This window comes from Cervus elaphus, chromosome 2 (genome assembly GCF_910594005.1).
Source record: "Cervus elaphus chromosome 2, mCerEla1.1, whole genome shotgun sequence".
NCBI lineage: Eukaryota > Metazoa > Chordata > Mammalia > Artiodactyla > Cervidae > Cervus > Cervus elaphus.
Window position 1 is genome coordinate 7,566,693 of NC_057816.1, and position 19,784 is coordinate 7,586,476.

Below are 19,784 nucleotides of genomic sequence, written 5' to 3' on the forward strand. Positions count from 1 at the left end.
GGACCTAACATTCTGGGTTCCTATGCAATATTGCTCTTTACAGCATTGTACTTTACTTCCATCACCAGTCATATCCACAACTGGGCGTTGTGTTTGCTTTGGCTCCATCTCTTCCTTCTTTCTGGAATTATTTCTCCACTTTTCTCCAGTATCGTATTGGGCACCTGCTGACCTGGGGAGTTCATCTTTCAGTGTCATATCTTTTTGCCTTTTCATACTGTTCATGGGGTTCTCAAGGCAAGAATACTAAAGTGGTTTGCCATTCCCTTCTCCAGTGGACCATGTTTTTGTCAGAACTCTCCACCATGACTCATCCATCTTGAGTGGCCCTACACGGCATGGCTCATAGTTTCATTGAGTTAGACAAGGCTGTGGTCCATGTTGGGCTTCCCTGGTGGCTCAGAGGTTAAAGTGTCTGCCTGCAATGCGGGAGACCTGGGTTCGATCCCTGGGTTGGGAAGATCCTCTGGAGAAGGAAATGGCAACCCACTCCAGTATTCTTGCCTGGAGAATCCCATGGATGGAGGAGCCTGCTTGGCTACAGTCCACAGGGTCACAAAGAGTCCAACACGACAGAGCAATACATGGGTATGGGTGGTCCATGTGATCAGTTTTCTGTGATTGTGGTTTTCCGTCTGCCCTCTGTTGGATAAGGATAAGAAGCTTATGGAAGCTTCCTGATGGGAGAGACTGACTGTGGGGGAACTGGGTCTTGTTTTGATGGGCGTGGCCATGCTCAGTAAATCTTTAATCCAATTTTCTGTTGATGGGCGGGGCTGTGTTCCCACCCTATTGTTTGATGACACCACCCTTATGGCAAAAAGTGAAGAAGAACTAAAGAGCCTCTTGATGAAGATGAAAGAGGAGAGTGGAAAAGCTGGCTTAAAACTCAACATTCAGAAAACTAAGATCATGGCATCTGGTCCCATTACTTCTTGGCAAATCGATGGGGAAACAATGGAAACAGTGAGAGAGACTTTATTTTCTTGGGCTCCAAAATCACTGCAGATGGTGACTGCAGCCATGAAATTAAAAGACGCTTGCTCCTTGGAAGAAAAGCTATGACCAACCAAGATACCATATTAAAAAGCAGAGACATCACTTTGCCGACAAAGGTCCGTCTAGTCAGAGCTGTGGTTTTTCCAGTAGTCACGTATGGATGTGAGAGTTGGGCCATAAAGAAAGCTGAGCGCTGAAGAATTCATGCTTTTGAACTGTGATGTTGGAGAAGACTCTTGAGAGTCCCTTGGACTGCAAGGAGATCCAACCAGTCCATCCTAAAGGAAATCAGTCCTGAACATTCATTGGAAGGACTGATTCTGAAGCTGAAACTCCAATACTTTGGCCACCTGATGCAAAGAACTGACTCATTGGAAAAGACCCTGATGCTGGGAAAGATTAAAGGCAGGAGGAGAAGGTGATGACAGAGGATGAGATGTTTGGATGGCATCACTGATTCGATAGACATGAGTTTGGGCAAGCTCCGGGAGTTGGTGACGGACAGGGAAGCCTGGCATGCTGCAGTCCATGGGGTTGCAAAGAGTCGGACACAACTGAGACTGAACTGAAGTAGTATTTTTAAATTTTTAATTTCTGATTGTTTACTACTACTATTTAGAAATGTAGTTTCTCTTGCATACTGACCTTCCATCCTACACCTGCTGAACTCACTTAGTTTTACTGGTTTTCCTGTGGATTCCTTGGTGATGGTTTAGTCACTCAGTCATATCCAACTCTGTGCCTTCATGGACTATAGCACACCAGGTTCCTCTATGAGATTTCCCAAACAAAAATAGTGGAGTGGATTGCCATTTCCTTCTCCAGGGAATCTTCCTGACCCAGGGATTGAACCTGGGTCTCCTGCATTGCAGGTGGATTCTTTACTGACTAAGCCACCAGGGAAGCACTTAGTAGTATCTATATAGACAATAATGTTGACTGTGAACAAAGACAGTTTTATTTCTTCTTTTACAATCTGTATTTTTTTTCCCCTTGCCTTAGTCTCCTGGCCAGGACCTCCAGCACGATGTTGAGTAGAAGTGGAAAAAGCAGACATCCTTGCCTTGCTCATCTTAGAAGTTGTATAATTTGTTGGCATAAAATTGTTCATGATACTCTCTTATTGCCTTTTTAGTATCTGTAGAATCTATACAGATGTCACCCCTCTCAATCCCGGTATCAGTAATTTGTGTCTTTCTCTTTTTTTCCTGATCAGTCTGATTAAAAAGTCTATCAACTTTATTTATCTTTTTAAAGAACCAGCTTTTCCTTTGATTTTTATTTCTGTTTTCTATTTCATTGATTTCCTTTCTGGATTTGATTACTTCCTTTATTTTGCTTATTTGGGGTTCAATTTTTCTCTTCTCTTTCCAGTTTCTTAAGGTGGAAGCAAAGGTCATAATTGCAATACTTTCTTCTTTTCTAAGATAAGAATTTAGTGCTATAAATTTCCCCCAAATACTTCTTTAGTGGAATTCTTTAAGTTCTATTATGTGTGTTTTCACCTTCACTCAGTTAAAAATTCTTTCTAATTTTTCTTGTGGTTTATTCTTTAATCCATTACTTACTTAAAAGTGTTTTGTTTCCAAAAATTTGGGGATGTTCCAAGGATTTCTCTTGATTGCAGTTAATTCTATTGTGGTCATAGAAATACTTTCTATGACTTGAATTCTTTTAAACTTATTGAGTCTTGTTTACTGTCCCGGAATAAATCTGTCTCCCTGGAGGAGAAAATGACAACCCACCCCACTATCCTTGCCTGGAAAATCCCATGGACAGAAGGGCCTGGCAGGACAAAGACTAACATGAACAAGCAACTTAGCACACACACACTATCAGTCTAGGTAAATGCTCTATATTCATTTAAGAAAAACATGTATGCTTTAACAGAACATATAAAGTGTTCTGTAAATGTTAATCAGGACAAGTGATTAATACTATTGCTCAAGTCTACTATGTTCTGGCTGATTTTCTGCCTACTTGTTCTATCAATGAATGAGAGAAGCTTATTAAACCCTTTGACCATTATTATGGATTTGCCTATTTCTCCTAGCAGTTCAACCAGAGAAGTCTCATCAGCGGTGATACTGTTTGCTTGGAAATCTACTTCTTCTGTTCCGTGTGGAGCAAAAAGACTCAGGCCTCCATCCTTAAGCTCAGGGCCTCTAAAAATGAGAGTAAAGTCCATTGCCAATGTCAGTCCAGGGTGCTGAAAGCCACTATACCAGAAGCACAAAACATCCTGGCAACACTTAGAAGGGGCCCCCATCCAACTCAAGGAGTTAAGCAATGTTTACTGTGATGATAATTGAGGAGAAAGACATTCCTTGAAGAAGGAAAGGACTATGCAGGGAACATTTAAATGAAGGGAAGAGGAAGAGGGCAGATACATAATTGGGGGGAAAATAGAGGCATGTGGAGTCACAGACGCTCAAGGAGAAGACTTTTAAGAACAGAGAGATGGGGTTGTCCCTGGCAGTCCAGTGATTAAGACTGGATACTTCTACTGCAGGGTGCAGGGATCCCATCCCTGGAGTATCAAAGATCCCTCATGCTATCGGTGCAGAAGGAAGAAAGGAGAGCATGGTTGAGTCACGCAAGAACTGAAAGCTGCCCACTGGATATAGTCATTAGGAAGCCATAGATGGTCTTATGGGGGAGCCAGCTCAGTGACAGGCTACAAGTTAAACTGGTCAGGCCAACTCAGGTTAACCAGTGGTGGTAAAGGTGACTGAGGCTAACAGTATGGGAATTGAGTTTGACAGATCCGGTGTCCATCCCAGGACTTGCTAAATCTCTATACCTAAATTTCCAACATATAAAATGAGAATGTATAAAATAAGAACACATAGAATGCAATGCAGGAGACACGGTTAGAACCGTGGGTCGGTAAGATCCCCTGGAAAAGGGCTTGGCACCCCACTCCAGTACTCTTGCCTGAAGAATCCCCTGGATAGAGGAGCCTGGCGGGCTGCAGCCCATAGGGCCGCAAAGAGTCGACACAACTGAAGTGACTGAGCACACAGGACAAAATGAGACTCGCACCACGCAGCTTATCAACTTTAGTGGTTGATGATTAAATGCGATGACGGAGGTACACTCAGCGCACGGTGGGCGCATTAGCTCTATTCTGTCAATGAGCAGACTGGGTGGGCTGATGACAGCCCAAGATCTGGCGAGCTGTGGCTACGGCGGCCCAGGACAGAACATCTACGAACAGCAACGCTGTAGGCTTGGGGAGGGGTGCAGGCACGCGACGGGGAAGTCACTCCCTTTGCACAGAACACTCCCATCGCAAGGTGAACCGGAATGAAAGGTCTATCTTCCTCTCGGTCCCAGGTACACCTCCCTCCCGCGGCTCAGCAAACTTTGCCCTGGGGCAGACTCAGAACACCCGCCCTTGGATTGCGTCTTCTTTACCCGCTACCCCTATGGAGTTGGAGCTAGCCCTAGACAACGCTACCTTCCGCCCCTAGCAACGGCTCAACGGCTTTCCTCTTCCTATAGGCCAGCAGTTTTCACTTCTTTTTCTGATTGGTCCGCGTAACTCTATTTTGAGCAATCAGTAGCAGCCACGGGGATCTAACTCACTCCCACCCAATTTGGGGGTGATCTAGGAGGGAACACGTTTTACTTTCCTGCATCCAGTTCTCTCAGAAAGCACCTAACTTATCAAACTGTTGTGAGTCCCCTTGGAATGAGTCTCTAAGACATTCTGTTTATTTCTTTTAGGCCTGTAATGTCCTTCCCTTCCCTACGCAGCCCCTCCGAATGGTACGGCCCGCACGGACTCCCCTCCCGCCCTCGTCGCCCGCTAGCAGCTTTTCGCCCGCTAGCAGCTTTGAGAGCCCGAATCCTCGGCTAAGTTAAATCCACTCAGCGGCGGAGACGCTACCATCTGTGCTTAGTAAATGGGGAGACTCTAATCTTCTCCGGGTGCCCCTCTGCCGCTCAGACCACCTCTCGCCTCTCTCATCTGTTGCGCGAACCGTAGGCGCGAACCCCAGACGGGTGGTGGGACTGCCGCTCCCGGCGCCACCGGCAGCGTGGGCACGGGAAGGGGGCGCGTGGTACGACCCACGCCCCGCCCCGCCCCGCCGGAAGTGAGGTGTCTCACCCTCCAAGTTCCGGCTCGCAGGGGGTGGGGAGTGTTGTTAACCGGAGCCGCCTCCGCAGTCGCGGGCATTGAGCGGGCTCGCGGTGCTGGGCTCCTGGTGAGTGGGCCGGGGTCGGGCCCGGGTTGTGGTTGGAGTCGGGATCTGGGCGTTCCCCTCGAGGCCTCCGGGGTTGACGCGCCCCCTCAGCCCCGCCGCCCGCTGTCGGCCTGTCAGCTGGCGGTAGACGGGCGCCCGTGCGGCCGCTCTCCCGGAGGCCCGGCCCCGCCTGCGACGCTCGCAGCTCCTGGCGCTTACAGGTGCGCGGCGGTGGGGGCGACCCGGGTCCCTATCCGTCCCGCTCCTGCATCCTGACGGTCGGCCGTTTCTCTGGTGCCCCGAGTTGACACTGCCCCGGGGGGTGGGGGACGCCAGGGTTCCAGGCTGACGTACCCCGCCCCGCTCCCGCGGGGCGCGCGTCAGAGCTGCCCACCCTGACCGAGCTGTCACTGGCGCTGCCCCTGCCCGGCTGCGCCTCCCAGCGCCTTGGCTTCTCCCAGACCAGGCGGCCTGTTCCCGCTTCTGGAGGTTTCTACTTTTGCATCCCACCCCATCAAAGCCACTTTTAGGGGCAAAGGGAGCAGGTCCCTCCTCCGACTTTGGTGCCTTTCCTCATTCTTCCCTAGAGACGGCGGTCTAGCAGGCAGCGTGGAAAGAGCCCTAGATTTGAAACTGGACTAACCCAGGCTCCAGGCCTTGCGTCAGTGTGATCACTTAACCCCTTTGAGTGTCAGTCTTCTGATTTGTAAGATAGGGGAGCATATGTTATTGTTGACGCGATGATGGTGAGGACGAAGTGAGGTTTTCTTTCCTTTCTCCTGTTTATTAACACTGCGTCTCAGGCACGGTGCTAGGTTTGCACGGTATGGGTGTCAACAATTCTTTCCTTTCCCCTTGCAGGTCCTCAGGCCAGGGCAATGTTCCGAACTGCCGTGATGATGGCGGCCAGCCTGGCGCTGACCGGGGCCGTGGTGGCTCATGCTTACTACCTCAAGCACCAGTTCTACCCCACGGTGGTGTACCTGACGAAGTCTAGCCCCAGCATGGCAGTGAGTTCAAGGCTCAGGGAGGAACTCCCTGGGAGGGAAGGAGGAGTCTGCTTGAGACAGGGGTGGGGCTAAAGGTCAGGTAGGTAGGAGAAAAGTGAAGTAGCTGCCAGACCTAATTAGGAACCAGTTGTGATGGGGATGTGGAGAGGTTCTTGAATGATGAGCCCCGGACAGAACTAGGCAGAAAGTGACCTCAAAACATAGCCTCTCTTCACTCCTAGGTCCTGTATATCCAGGCCTTCGTCCTTGTCTTCCTCTTGGGCAAGGTGATGGGCAAGGTGTTTTTCGGACAGCTGAGGGCAGCAGAGATGGAGGTAAGATGTTTATGGCTCCGAAGGTGAGGGGCAGGGAGCTGGGCAAACAGAACGTCTGAGTTCCATGTCCTTCCTTGTTCAACCTCCAGCACCTTCTGGAACGTTCCTGGTATGCTGTCACTGAGACTTGTCTGGCTTTCACCGTCTTTCGGGACGACTTCAGCCCCCGCTTTGTTGCTCTCTTTACTCTCCTTCTCTTCCTCAAGTGTTTTCACTGGCTGGCTGAGGACCGTGTGGACTTTGTGAGTTGGGTCAGGGGGTTCTCTGGAGCAGAGTGGCTGGAGGGCAGACTTGTGGAGTGAGGGCTGCCTTGGGGGTGTGGGGTGAGCCCCAGACTTCCTGACAGGCCCCCTCTCTGTTCTGCCTCAGATGGAACGCAGCCCCAATATCTCCTGGCTCTTTCACTGCCGCATTGTCTGTGAGTGAGACCCACGGGAGTGGAGAGGAGGGAGCTGGAGGGAGAAGAGGCACCATGAAGGACTGGAACATGAAAAGTCATTAACCATGGAGCATACCATAGAGCACAGGCTGCCCGCTCCACCCACAGCTGTACAGGAAAGATAATTTAGGAAGTTAATTTGCATCATCTCTGCCCTGTTCCACTCCAAGGCTTCTCAACTGCCTGGCCCCTTATTAGCTCTTTGCCTCCTCACCTGGAGCTTGGGCTGCCCTTAGACAGAACCAGAGATCCCAGGGGACTGGGTTCAATGGAGTGTGCCCACCTGACTAGATGGCTGGGGCCATGGTGGGCTTGAGGGTGGGAGCTGTCTTGGAGCAGGAAGTGGCTGTCAGGCCCTGGGCTGACCCCACCAACCTCCCATTTGGGGGGTCCCCACAGCCCTTATGTTCCTCCTGGGTATCCTGGACTTCCTCTTCGTCAGCCATGCCTATCACAGCATCCTGACCCGAGGGGCCTCTGTGCAGCTGGTGTTTGGCTTTGAGGTAAAACTGGCTTGGGAGGTTGGGAGGACAAGCCTGAGGTGGCACTGCACGTGCCTTGAATGACTTCACAAACCTTTCTGAGCGCCTGCTCTGTGGCCAGCCTGCGCGGGCCACCAAGGAGCAGCTGTCAGTCCCAGCCCTGCCCACTGCTCACTCCTAGAAGTGAGGAAGGGTAAGTGGGTAAGGCCTAGAAAGGCATGTGGAGGAGCCCTGACCTGTTGCTCAGGGAGGCTTCCTGGAAGTTGATGCCAGAGGAGCTGGCTGTAATGGACAGAAGGAATTAGCTTGATGGACAGCTGGAGAGGCATGTCCGGCGATGGTGGTTCATGTTTGTTGAGCGCTTCCTGTATGCCGGGCCCTGTGCTGAGCACTTGACCTGCATCTGTTTTAATCAGCAAAGCAACACTGTTACACAGGAGCAGTTAATTCTGTCATTGACAGAATTCTGAATTGACAGAAACTGGAGTTCCCAGTGGTTTAGTGAGTTGCTGAAAGTCACATCAGCTAGTGAGTGGAGCAGCGAGGACCCTGGTGGTGTCCGAGCCGGTGCTTGTACTGTGGCACTCTGCTGTGCACAGGCCTGGGGTAGGAGAGTTTGGCTGGAGCAAGGGGCTGCATTCTTATGTTCCCTACCCCACCCCACGCCCAGTACGCCATCCTGATGACCATGGTGCTCACCATCTTCATCAAGTATGTGCTACACTCCGTGGACCTCCAGAGCGAGAACCCCTGGGACAACAAGGCTGTGTACATGCTCTACACCGAGCTGTTCACAGGTGAGAGGAGCCTGGACCATCCCACCCCGTACCGGCGTCCTCAGCCCTGCCCGCCAAGTCTTGTGACCTGCCACTCTCTGTCCCCCTGACGCCCAGGCTTCATCAAGGTTCTGCTGTACATGGCTTTCATGACCATCATGATCAAGGTGCACACATTCCCTCTCTTCGCCATCCGGCCGATGTACTTGGCCATGAGGTGAGCCTAGCCTGGCCCTGCCACACCTTCGACCCCTCCCCCTCTGTCTCCCTCCTCTACTGAAACTGTCCTCTCAGGCAGTTCAAGAAAGCTGTGACTGACGCCATCATGTCTCGCCGAGCTATCCGCAACATGAACACACTGTAAGTGGGCCTGTCCCAGCTGCTCGCCCAAGCTCTGCCCCGGGTGCCCTGCCTCCAGCTCTGGTCTTGATGTGCCCTTGGCCTGTTCTGACCAGGTACCCAGACGCCACCCCAGAGGAACTGCAGGCGATGGACAATGTCTGCATTATCTGCCGAGAAGAGATGGTGACTGGTGCCAAGAGACTGCCCTGCAACCACATTTTCCATACCAGGTGGGAGAGGCCCAGAGGAGCCTGGGCATCCGGAGTGGCTCTGGGAGGCAGACCCCCAGGGACCTGCCAATCACTGCTTGGTCTTGACCCCCAGCTGCCTGCGCTCCTGGTTCCAGCGGCAGCAGACCTGCCCCACCTGCCGTATGGACGTCCTTCGGGCATCGCTGCCGACCCAGTCACCGCCGCCCCCTGAGCCTGCAGATCAGGGGCCACCACCTGCCCCCCATGCCCCACCACTCCTGCCCCAGCCCCCCAACTGTGAGTGGCCCTTTCATCTGGCCGTGCAACACTGCTGGGTACTTGCCCTGGACTGGGAATGGGAAATCCTGAGGTGAAACAGTCCCTGCCCTCTAGAGGGGCTCGGGGGGCCACGAGGGCTGGTCCCAGGAAGAGACACAGATGATTGCAGTCACAAGTGATCTGTGCTGAGCTCAGAGAGGGCCTGTGGGAGCAGAGGACAGAGGACATCCAGACCCCTGCCTGCGACCTGGATCTCTCTGTTTGGACCTTTTCTCACCATCAGTCTTCTCTCTGCAGTCCCCCAGGGCCTCCTGCCTCCCTTCCCTCCAGGCATGTTCCCACTGTGGCCCCCCATGGGCCCCTTTCCACCTGTCCCACCTCCCCCCGGCTCAGGAGAGGCTGCGGCCCCTCCGTCCACCAGTGCAGGTGAGCCCTTCGGTACCGCATCAGCCAGGGGATGGAAGGAAGGGAAGCAGAGGCCCGTCAACACCTGCTGACTTCCTGTTCTTGCTCTTCAGCCGCCCTTTCTCGGCCCAGTGGAGCAGCCACAACCACAGCCGCTGCTGCTGCCTCTGCCCCAGCACCTGGCCCTGCCTCCTCCCCGGAGGCCAGCCCTGCCCCCGGCTTCCCCTTCCCGCCTCCCTGGATGGGCATGCCCCTGCCTCCGCCCTTTGGTAAGTGGGGCTCGCCAGGGGTGGTTTGGGGAGGGGGGGCGTGTCAGCCCCAGGCAGCCCAGGCTGAGCTTCTCTCTCTCCCTTCAGCCTTCCCCCCGATGCCTGTGCCTCCTGCAGGCTTTGCCGGGTTGACCCCAGAGGAGCTGCGGGCTCTGGAAGGCCATGAGCGACAGCACCTGGAGGCCCGGCTACAGAGCCTGCGCAACATCCACACGTTGCTGGACGCTGCCATGCTGCAGATCAACCAGTACCTCACCGTGCTCGCCTCCCTGGGGTACGTCTACACCCGGAGCCAGGGCGGGCGGCGGGGGTGTGGGGCTGCCAAGAGAAGGTGGTGGTTCTCAGCCCTTCTCTCCTGCCGCCCTCTGACACCTGTTCGTTCAGGCATTCTACCTGTAGGCACACCCAAGGTGTCAGGGTTCTTGGTGTCTTTTTATCCTGCCCCTGCACAAGGCCTGTCTGGATCTACAGAGGAGTGGGGTTTATTAAAGAGCTGACCTGAATCTTGTTCCTTTATACTTCCTAAAGTCAGATTACTCATAATTCCTGGTACTTCAGTTTTATCATGTACACCCTCTTGACACAGGGTAACACTTTGACTTGGGAATCACTGCCCTTGATCTGAGACAGCAGATAAAGTCACATTTAGCTAGCCTGGTCCGAGTTCAAGTCCTGATCCTGTCACTCACTCACTTTGTGACTTTCATTACCTTATTTGAATAGAGGTGTTTTAATTCCTATTCGCAGGGAACGTGTACAAAGCGCTTGGCACCCAGCAATGTCAGTACAGACTTGGAGGGGAGCTTGAGTCTGAGACTCGTCTGCTCTGTGGGTTATTCGGTGGACTGTCTTAGTTGGTCTGGAAGGTGCCTGGCACCTCAGATGGGGACTCGGCAGTGTAACAGTGAACATGGCCTGCATGCAGTCCCTGCCTGTACATGGTTTACGGTCTGTGGTACAGAATTTCAAGGAGTCACACATGCTCACTGGCATCTGCTGGTGACCTTGTCGGTGCTGGACTTCACCCTGCCAGGCTGACCAAGTGCACAGTCTATCTAGTCAGGCCAGGATGCCACACCCTCCTCTTGTCCCTTCTCTTTCTTAGGCCCCCCCGGCCTGCCACCGCAGTTAACCCCACTGAGGAGACTACCCCTACCGCTGTTGCTGCCACCTCTTCCACCAGCAGCCCCAGCTCTGAGGCCACCACTCCATCCCCAGGAGCCTCTCCACCAGCCCCTGAACCTGAAAAGCCTTCAGGTAGTTGCGGTCAGCCCGCGGGGAGTGGGCCAGGGGGCTCGTCTGGGTTCCACCTCTGGACCTCTCTGTCCCCAGCTCCTGAGTCAGCAGGCACCGAGGAGCTGCCTGAAGATGGGGAGCCTGACGCAGCAGAGCTGCGCCGCCGCCGTCTACAAAAGCTGGAGTCCCCTGTTGCCCACTGACAACGCCCCAGTCTTGACCTGCCCCCTCTCGAGCAGCCCTCGCTGGGACACATCCTGCCACCAAGTGCCAACTCCCTCCCTCCCTGCACCGGGGAGTAGTAACCCCCAGCTCTGGGTGGAGGAGGTGGCACCCCAGACCAAGTGGAAAGAGGCTGGAGGCCCCAGCCAACTCCAGCCCTTACAGTCCCCTGGCAGCCATGGGGATTTGGGGTCACTTCAGGCTTCCTCTCCAACCCTTCAGCCCTATATTCTGCTGGGCCTGTGAAGGCAGAAAGGTGCAGCATCTGAGACGCCCTCTGACCCCCCCAACGCCCTTCTGGGAGAAGGGGCAGCCCCTCTGAGCCCCCCTTGTGTGTGGAGTCACGCTGCAGTGCCGAACAGTATTAGCTCTGGTTCCCGAGTGTGGACTCAAGGGGCTGGAGGCAGGCCAGGAACTTGCTCCTGGGCCCGCCCACCAAGACTGGTACCTAACCCCTTTTCCTACCTAAACTCTGCGGAAGCTCTTTGCAGTGGTCTGCTGTGCCCTTTGTGCCCTGTGGCACTTTGATGTCTTACTGGCAGCCACACAACTCAGGGAAAGGAGTATCTTGGGGGGGACGGGCAGACTGCGCTGAGGGGCCCTGCTCTGCCCCTCCCCCCCGGGCCTTTTCTCCCTGTAGTTTGTTTGAGGTGAGACTTCAGTCTCACCCCGCAGGCACCAGGCAGCCTCACTCTAGGCTGAGAGCTGGGGTGTCTGCTTCTGAACCACTGCAAGCCTCAGAACCTACAGAAAGGCCACTTCTTAACTTGCAGAATTTTTCTTGAGTTTAGAAGAAAGGGAGTTACTTCCCTGCTATGTCTTCTGGCTTAAATTTTTGAATTGGAATGCCTGACCCCAGGAAAGGGGAGCAGGAGTGCTGAGCTCCTCATCTTTCCAGTTTAGAAAAGGCTCTGGGCCAGGTAGGGCCCACAGGAGCCAAGGCCTTGCCTGCCCCTGTCTTTTTCCCCTTGGTTTTATGTTACAAGAGTTGCTGGAGACAGTTTCAGATGATTATTTAATTTGTAAATATTGTACAAATTTTTATAGCTTAAATTGTATATACAGCTAAATAAAAACTTGCATTAATGACTGGTGGAACTGGTGTGATAGGATTGGTGTGCCACATTCCCTCTTTTTCTAAACTCAGGTTGTAGACTTGAGAGTGGCCTGGAGTCTGTGGGTTTATTTATACAAGGCAGTACTGTCCTTGGCACAGTGTTGAATTATTAAGGTCTTCAGAAAATAAACCCTTTTTACATATGAAGAAACTGAACCCCGAGACGGTAACTGCCCTGCCTGAGGTCAGAGCAAGTAGGGGGGCCATGCTTTGAACCCTGTCTTGAGCCAGCTTGATGCTGAGGTGGGGGTAGGGTGGGATCTCAGGTCTCTGGCCTTTAGAACTCCCAAGGTGGGGCAAGTGTGAAGGTTCCTTGGCTGGGGCAGGATAGGACGATAGGGACAAAAGGTCAGCATCTTCTTGCCTCAAGCACCCTGTCCAGCCTTGATAGTAGGTCAGCAACCTGGAAGGGATGGATGTGGGCTGTGCAAGGAACTCTCAAGGAGCCCTGCAGGCCAGCTACTCACTTAGCTTCCTGGAGCTGGAAACCCAGTCAGGTCCAACTCTAATACAGAATGAGATGGAGGCCAATTTTACCTCTCCACGGGAAAAAGGAATGAGCCCAGGGTCTGACGTGCATGGCACTTGGAAATGAAGACCTCCAGGATCTGTGTATGAGTCATCCTGGATTCTCTGTAGCCTCTACTAAGCCAGGTCTGACCTAGAAGGGCTCAGGGATTTTTTGTAGCAGTGAAGGTCTGTGGGCCAAGGAAGAAATGTGCCCAATGGGTCTGCCCTGGGCTACCCTCCAGTAAACCAGGCTGGGCTATTGCTTTCGACAGAGGGGCAGTTAACAACCTCTAAAGCTTGAGTAGCTGAAGTCAAGGAGCTCCAATGAAGGGAGAGCAGGATCACACCAAAGTGGGGAAGAGGGGCCATTAACACTCCCCTCTAGCTTGGCTGTTTCTGCTGGGTCTCCAATGTTAGACAGCCCTCCCCCAGTGCTGGCACCCATACAGAGTCCCATTTCTTCCTTTATGCATGCAAGGCCTGCTCCAAAGCCCTCAGCCCTGGTCTCTGTACCCCCTCTTTCCTTATTGCTCCAACAGCCTCCTCCCTCCTCCTGGGATCCCCGGGACTCCAGTCTGAGGGGGATGCTGTCATGGAGGCTGCTCAGCTGGGCATCAGAAGCCCTTCTCCAGGAGCCAGGCTTTGAGCTGCTGATCAAAGTAGCCCTTGATCCGAAGGGTACCAGTCACCTCATTGACCTGGGTGATAGGTGTCTTCCCCAGCAGTGGGCTCAGAAAATCTTCCACATCCTTCTGCAGGGCCTGGGGGAAGATGACGGATCAGACCTGGTCAGGAGACCCTTCTCTCCAGAGGCTTCTGTCCCTTCAGCCCTGAAAGATCACAATTGGACCCTGACCTACCCACCCACTTACCCAAATGTCCCCCTCCACCTTCCGGATCACAGTCATCTGACGGTTTCCATGCGTGATGTCCTTGTAGACTGGGACGTTGTGCATCCGAGAGCGCCGCACGAAGTAGGGCAGGTTGGGCGGGGGGTCTGTGACAGAGGGACAGGGGGAAGTCAAACGTCCTCAGACGTCCTCTCACCTCGCCTTTCTCCTCAGTGTGTACAGGGTCAGTGAGCCCAACGGCAAAGCCACCTCCAGACTTCAGACCAGGAAACCTGCTCTTTTCCTAGGATCAGCTTGTTCACACTGGTACCTCAAGGCCCAGCACCGGCCCAGCACCAGCAGAAGAAATGAAGTTGGGGCTATGCCTCCCTGGATCTTTGGGTCTCCCTCTGGAGCCAATCGTTGCCCTTCTCTACTGGGTCAGGGAGACTAAAATCAATCTGGCACAAAGGGATGGCGATTTACAAGAACTGAATACCTAGCACAGGCCGAGCTCTGCACAATACACTTTATGTGCTGAGCAGATGATCTCTATTTTGCTGAAACTAAGGTTGGGAGAAGCTAAGCAACTAGATCATACCGGCAATACATGGCAAAACGAAACTTGGGACACAGAACTGCCCAACTCCCAAGCTATGTTCTCAATTATGGCCGGGGTGGAAGTTTTTGGGTCATCTCTCTATGCTTCACTTTTCCCACATGAGAAGACCTCACCCCAACAGTGTGAATGGATGGGTCCTACTAAAACAGGCATCCAATCCCCGGCCCTTTGTTGAACCTAAGATGCTAGCTCTGAGTGATCTCAATATAACCCTCTGGGGAGTCAAGAGCCTGGGCCAGGGCAGACAGACCACTAGGGAGGGGGATGTTTCCCTGCAGCCTTCAAGCCATCCCCATCACCCAGCTTACCTCTAGGGGGCTGCCAACCACAAGGAGTGGGATAATGTTCATGCTTTGGGGGCTTTGGGATGCTGGTGGGGGGTAACAGGCGCTCCACAAAACGGTATTCATCCACAGACTCTAGCAAGCCGGGGTAATCAGGAGTCCCCTGGGTCTGGCTCTGAGACAAAAAAAAAAAATCTCTCCATCAGCTGGCAGAACTTCAGTCAAGTAGAAAAAGGGAACATTAAAGGCAAAGAGAATAGTATAAATAAAAGGCTGGAGTTTAAATAGTATAAATAAAAGACTGCTCACTGCACTGCTACCCCTTTCCTGGGGTCAGGAAGTAGGAAAGCACCAGACTTGAGTTTGCCAGGCTGCAGGGTACAAGTCTGAGGATACAGGGTTACCCTCAGGGTACAAGGCTGAGGATACGATGGTTAGTGCCATGGACTCAACAGACATGAATCTGAGCAAACTCCAGGAGATCGTGAAGGACAGCAAAGCCTGGTGTGTGCTGCAGTCCATGGGGTCGCAGAGTGGGACACGACTTAGCGACTGAACAAGAAAGGGTTCAAGTCAGGAACTCAGAAGGGCCTGCGTCTCAGGATTTTTGTGGGACTCAAATGAGAAGTGTGTGTATACCTCTGGAAAGTGTGTGTATACCTCTGGAAAGAGTAACCCTAGGTCTGACCAATCCGGCATTTTTCAATATTTTAGTTTTCTCTGAAGATTCTACTGAAATATTCTACCTCTGGGTTAGGGACTTTCAGCAATCCTGATAATTTCCCACCCACACTCATCTGAAGTGACCTTCCCTCACCTGGAACATTTCACACTCAAATTCATATGGACACATATGGACATATGGACACTAAGTGCCTACGGGTCATGTTTTCACTTAATTCTTTTAATTCGACAAGTTAGGGCTTTTACTACCTCCTATATACATCCAAGATAGATTAAGACATTAGCAGACAATATACCTTAGGTCACATTACAGTCTGTCCTTCCATACTTCTCCCAACAGAAAGCCCGGGCTCCCAGAGTTACAATGAGAATAAAAAGATGAAGCAGCCTATATATCTTGAGTCCTAGGTTCCCAAAAGTGTCGCCAACGATCTGGGGCCAATCCTCACCCTCTGGACCGGCTTCTTCAAATTAAAAAAAAAAAAAAAAAAAGGCGGCAGCCAAAACCAGAAAAAACTAGGCAGCGAGAGTCGGATGTGCTGATTAACTCAAGTGGTCCTGTTAATTTAATTAACTCAGGTTGTCCTCCAATCATATTTCAAGCCCCACATTCGGAAACGCGCTCCAGGCCCTGCAACCTTCTCTGTCAATCTTGTATCTGAGCTCCAGAAAAGTGCCCCCTAGGGAGGGACGCAGTTTTTAGACTACAAGGCACACAGTGAGCCTCACACCTAGCCCTCTGCCCCCAGCTCCAGGATCAGCTTTCTCACCAGTCGCCGTAATCCGCAGCCCGGCGGGACACCGGTTCTCCAGCCCCTCAACACAAACCGAAACATAACCGCCGCCATCTTGAACTGTCGCCTAACTAGCTTTCTGCGCGCGCAACCAGCCTGGTCCCGCCCCTCCCTGTTAGCCCCGCCCAGGACCGAGAAGACGCCTGCGCAATCATAAAGAGGCGGAGCCAGAACGTCCTCGGACGGTACAAATATCAGAGGCCTTGGCGGTCGCTCTTCAGTGACGTGACACGCAGCAGGCGGAGAGGACGTGCGCGCCCTCGCTCCTTCCTCTTTCTCGACTCCATCTTCGCGGTAGCGGTAGCGTTGTCCGCGATCTAGGTAAGAGTTGGGCTACGGGTGGATCGGAGGGACTTAATAGCAGATTGGCCTCGAGGTTAGAAGACGCGGGAAAAACAGGGAACGAGGGACTGTTCTTGGGTCTGATTCCCGTCGGTCCTCCCTGGCAGTTCGGGCCTTACCCACGTGAGACCCCGAGACCACCTACTTCCCGGCGCAGTCGTCCCCGGCCGCCCACCCACTTACCGATCCTTCTCTCTCCCAGAGTATTTCTTCTCTTAGGAACCACCCCTCCCTATCTTTTTTTCAGTCGCCAACATGCAGCTCTTTGTCCGCGCCCAGGAGCTACACACTCTCGAGGTGACCGGCCAGGAGACGGTCGCCCAGATCAAGGTAAGACTCCTTGGTGTCCTCTGGGGTTGTGTGTGTTCTTCATCCTCGCTCCTTGCGGGAACGCTTAACCTTGTTCTTCATAGGCTCATGTAGCTTCGTTGGAGGGCATCGCTCCAGAAGATCAAGTCCTGCTCCTGGCTGGCACGCCCCTAGAGGATGAGGCTACTCTGGGCCAGTGTGGCGTGGAGGCTCTGAGCACTCTGGAAGTAGCCGGCCGCATGCTTGGAGGTGAGTTGGGGAGGACTGTCTTTTGAACCGCTTGTAAGCTTATGGGTGTAGAGTGTGTCATCAATCCAGGGTGGTTCTTCCTGTTTACCTCCCTCAGAAGGAACTTTTGAGCGGTGCATGAGAGACTGAGCCAGAGTGTAGTTCTGTTTTTTCAGTCACTTACCAGATAGACCCTTGTCTGTGTCCTAGTTTCCTCGATAAAACTGGGAGGTCAGACCAGATCACCAAAGTGCTCTTTGTCCTTCAGTCGCTAAGGGTGTCCCACTTTTTGCGCCCCCGTGAACTGCAGCACACTAGGCTTCCCCGTCCTTCACTATCTCCCGAAGCATCCTTAAGTCTTGTTTAAAGTCAGGAGCTAGAAAATTCTGAAGTGACACGCCAGAATGTACCAGACTAGACATTCTTGGTCAGAGTTCAAGTGACTTTGTTTTCATTTCCTCTTGGGCCCCTCTTGCCTTTAAAAGCTTGAGTTGAGAGAGAAAGGATTTTGTTGGGTGGTGCCTTGTTCTAACTGCTTGCTGTCCTCCTTTCCCACTACAGGTAAAGTCCATGGTTCCCTGGCCCGTGCTGGGAAAGTGAGAGGTCAGACTCCCAAGGTAAGTGAGAGTATTAGTGGTGGTGTTTGGATTTTGTTTTTTCTGGCACAGCTAAGCCAAAACCCTGGGCTTTTGCCCTGTTTGGTTTCTCCGTACTTGGCAATGAGCCAGAGGGAAGGCCTAGAAGAGGCAACCTAGGTCTGATCATCCCTCCCTTTTTCCAGGTGGCCAAGCAAGAGAAGAAGAAGAAGAAGACGGGCAGGGCCAAGAGGCGTATGCAGTACAACCGGCGCTTTGTCAATGTTGTGCCCACCTTTGGCAAGAAGAAGGGCCCTAATGCTAACTCCTAAGTCCTCTGTAATCTTGGCTTTCTCTAATAAAGCCACTTAACCCAATCATACCATTGTTTCATCTTCATTTCCAGGGCGTGAGGGAATGATGTGGTTTCTAGGGGTATGAACAGGCCTCACTTTGGTTTCTTAGCATTGTGAACTCAGTGACTGGACGAGAGTGGAAGAATGGTAAACATGTTTTTAAAAAACTTCCTGTGAAAATTGGTAACCACAGATGCCAGCCCTTAGGGGACTATCAGTCTAGTGTTTCTCTGAACTTGGAACAGGTGTGGCCTTACTGGAGTCCAGGTCAGGAATCTGGTCTACTCTAGCTTTAGAAAGTGTTGCCTGATCACATTGGCACTACAGTGATTGTTTGTTGTGATTTCCTGACTGGCCTTGCTAACCTAATCATAGACCTCACAGGTGAGGTTGCGTGGTTGATGGGTTCAGTGTTCCCAGAAATGGAGTTATCTGGAGCTGATTAAAGTTTCCTAGAAACACATGCATACACATTCATTGATTCTGCTAAGGTTTTTGAACCTCCTGGTTCTTGGGATACAGCATACTAGGGGGTAAAGATCTTGGGCTCTAGACTTGGACTGTCTTGAGTCTGGATCATTGTTCCATTTATTCACTGGCTGGCTGGCTTTTTTTCTTTTTTCACTGTGTTGAGCTTAAGGGATTCTGGTTTCCCAACCAGGCAACCAGGGCTCGAATCCAGGCCCGGCAGTGAAAGCACTGACTCCTAACCACTGGACAGCCAGAGAAGTCCACTGCCGCCATCTCCCAGATCTTCATAGCTGCATGGGGAAATTTGGTTGCACCATCAGGGATCTAGTTCCCTGACCAAGGAATTGAACCTGAGCCCCCTGCATTGGGAGTGTTGTCTTAACCACTGGTCCACTAGGGAAGTCCTTGCTATCTTCTCTTGAAAGTTGCTTTTGAGGATTAAAGGATATAAAGTGTTTAGATCAGCTCCGGCCATCTAGAAAACTACACAAACGTATTGGCTATTTTTGTCTTTTATAGTGAACTTTCTAGAAAGACACTGGCCCCATCTCTTTTAGGAGTTTAGTTTCTTGTGAGGAAAGCATAGTTACAAGTGTTGTGGCCATAGAAAGTAAGCAGGGTGCTGTAATGAAAGAGGGAGTGAGTGGTGGACAGATAACTACCCTAGGAAGGTCTCAGAGGATGGGATATGTGAGACCTTAAAAACAGGAAATGATTACGTGGTGAGATGGTGAATCTCAGCCAGGAGAACTCTGCAGCGGTGTGTAGCAGATCCTACAGGGTCTTGTCAGATGTGGAGAGGAGTTTGGTTTCAGTCCAAGTGCAGGTCAGGGTTTTTAAGTAAGAGCCTGCTGGGATATGACTTGTGATCTACTTTCTCTGGCCGACTTTTCTGGAGGGCTGGCAAAAGGAAACCAGTTAGGCTGGTGTTATTTAACTGAAGAACAAGGCCGCCAGGGGCACTGTGGGGGTGTGTGCACTGTTGTCAGTCATGTCCGGCTGTTTGCGACCCCATGGACTGTAGCCTGCTAGACTCCTCTGTCCATAAGAGTTTTCCAGGCAAGAATACTGGAGTGGGTTGCCATTTCCTCCTCCAGGGGATCTTCCTGACCCAGGGGTTGAAGACCCCTGTCTCTTGTGTCTCCTGCATTGGCAGGCAGATTCTTTACCACTAGCGACACCTGGGAAAGGAGGATGCAAAAATGAGCAGACTCTTCAAATTCATCCAGATCTTGGTAGGGAAATAGATGATCCATATTGAAATAGAGACAAGGTATTTTAAAGGTAGAACTAACTAGTTGTGGGACTGGATATGAGTAAGGTGAGACACCAGAGAACCAGAGCTTTCAGGGATGCCATAAATCGAGGCATCACAGCTTTTGGCACAGTTGGTGAGTCACCCCCAGTCTACCACAAACTCAGCTCCATTAGGACAGGTACCCGATCTCATTTTACTCTTCGGTGTATTTTCTTTGGAAGTCAGGGAGGAGCTCAAATATTTGTTA

General features: G+C 52.1%; 3 protein-coding genes across 6 annotated transcripts; 2 read left to right on the plus strand and 1 right to left on the minus strand.

Moving 5' to 3' along the window:
- Positions 1–4,981: 4,981 nt before the first annotated feature.
- Positions 4,982–12,252, plus strand: SYVN1 (synoviolin 1). Of its 4 annotated transcripts, none has more exons than XM_043927130.1 (16): positions 4,982–5,213; positions 6,054–6,202; positions 6,424–6,516; positions 6,606–6,758; positions 6,886–6,934; positions 7,355–7,458; positions 8,108–8,234; positions 8,331–8,430; positions 8,508–8,573; positions 8,669–8,785; positions 8,880–9,043; positions 9,323–9,451; positions 9,544–9,699; positions 9,817–9,973; positions 10,805–10,956; positions 11,032–12,252. In XM_043927130.1, exons 2-16 carry the CDS (start codon positions 6,071–6,073, stop codon positions 11,136–11,138), a joined length of 1,806 nt encoding a protein of 601 aa, XP_043783065.1. In that variant the 5' UTR covers positions 4,982–5,213; positions 6,054–6,070; the 3' UTR covers positions 11,139–12,252. The 4 variants fall into 4 exon arrangements, with proteins under 4 accessions (XP_043783065.1, XP_043783063.1, XP_043783064.1 ...); XM_043927128.1 differs by having other exon boundaries at positions 4,990–5,213; positions 9,787–9,973; XM_043927129.1 differs by lacking the exon at positions 4,982–5,213 and adding an exon at positions 5,231–5,413 and having other exon boundaries at positions 9,787–9,973.
- On the minus strand, positions 12,154–16,132 carry MRPL49 (mitochondrial ribosomal protein L49). Its single transcript, XM_043927132.1, has 4 exons — positions 15,975–16,132; positions 14,545–14,695; positions 13,657–13,781; positions 12,154–13,545 (listed from the first exon to the last, which is right to left on the minus strand). The coding sequence occupies exons 1-4, from the start codon at positions 16,050–16,052 to the stop codon at positions 13,399–13,401; spliced, it is 501 nt and encodes a 166-aa protein (XP_043783067.1). The 5' UTR covers positions 16,053–16,132; the 3' UTR covers positions 12,154–13,398.
- Positions 16,133–16,177: 45 nt separating this feature from the next.
- On the plus strand, positions 16,178–17,829 carry FAU (FAU ubiquitin like and ribosomal protein S30 fusion). Its single transcript, XM_043927133.1, has 5 exons — positions 16,178–16,319; positions 16,588–16,670; positions 16,754–16,898; positions 17,439–17,494; positions 17,659–17,829. Exons 2-5 carry the CDS (start codon positions 16,596–16,598, stop codon positions 17,782–17,784), a joined length of 402 nt encoding a protein of 133 aa, XP_043783068.1. The 5' UTR covers positions 16,178–16,319; positions 16,588–16,595; the 3' UTR covers positions 17,785–17,829.
- The last annotated feature ends 1,955 nt before the right edge of the window (positions 17,830–19,784 follow it).

Coding starts and splice junctions, on each gene's coding strand:
- SYVN1 (XM_043927128.1), top strand. CDS start 6,071: ATGTTCCGAACTGCCGTGATGATGGCGGCCAGCCTGGCGCTGACCGGG. Junction 6,935..7,354: donor CTTTCACTGCCGCATTGTCT/GTGAGTGAGACC, acceptor GGGTCCCCACAG/CCCTTATGTTCCTCCTGGGT. Junction 10,957..11,031: donor TGAACCTGAAAAGCCTTCAG/GTAGTTGCGGTC, acceptor CTCTGTCCCCAG/CTCCTGAGTCAGCAGGCACC.
- MRPL49 (XM_043927132.1), bottom strand. CDS start 16,052: ATGGCGGCGGTTATGTTTCGGTTTGTGTTGAGGGGCTGGAGAACCGGT. Junction 14,696..15,974: donor GCTGCGGATTACGGCGACTG/GTGAGAAAGCTG, acceptor TTTTTGTCTCAG/AGCCAGACCCAGGGGACTCC. Junction 13,782..14,544: donor TGGTTGGCAGCCCCCTAGAG/GTAAGCTGGGTG, acceptor CCTCTGTCACAG/ACCCCCCGCCCAACCTGCCC.
- FAU (XM_043927133.1), top strand. CDS start 16,596: ATGCAGCTCTTTGTCCGCGCCCAGGAGCTACACACTCTCGAGGTGACC. Junction 16,671..16,753: donor AGACGGTCGCCCAGATCAAG/GTAAGACTCCTT, acceptor TGTTCTTCATAG/GCTCATGTAGCTTCGTTGGA. Junction 17,495..17,658: donor TGAGAGGTCAGACTCCCAAG/GTAAGTGAGAGT, acceptor CCCTTTTTCCAG/GTGGCCAAGCAAGAGAAGAA.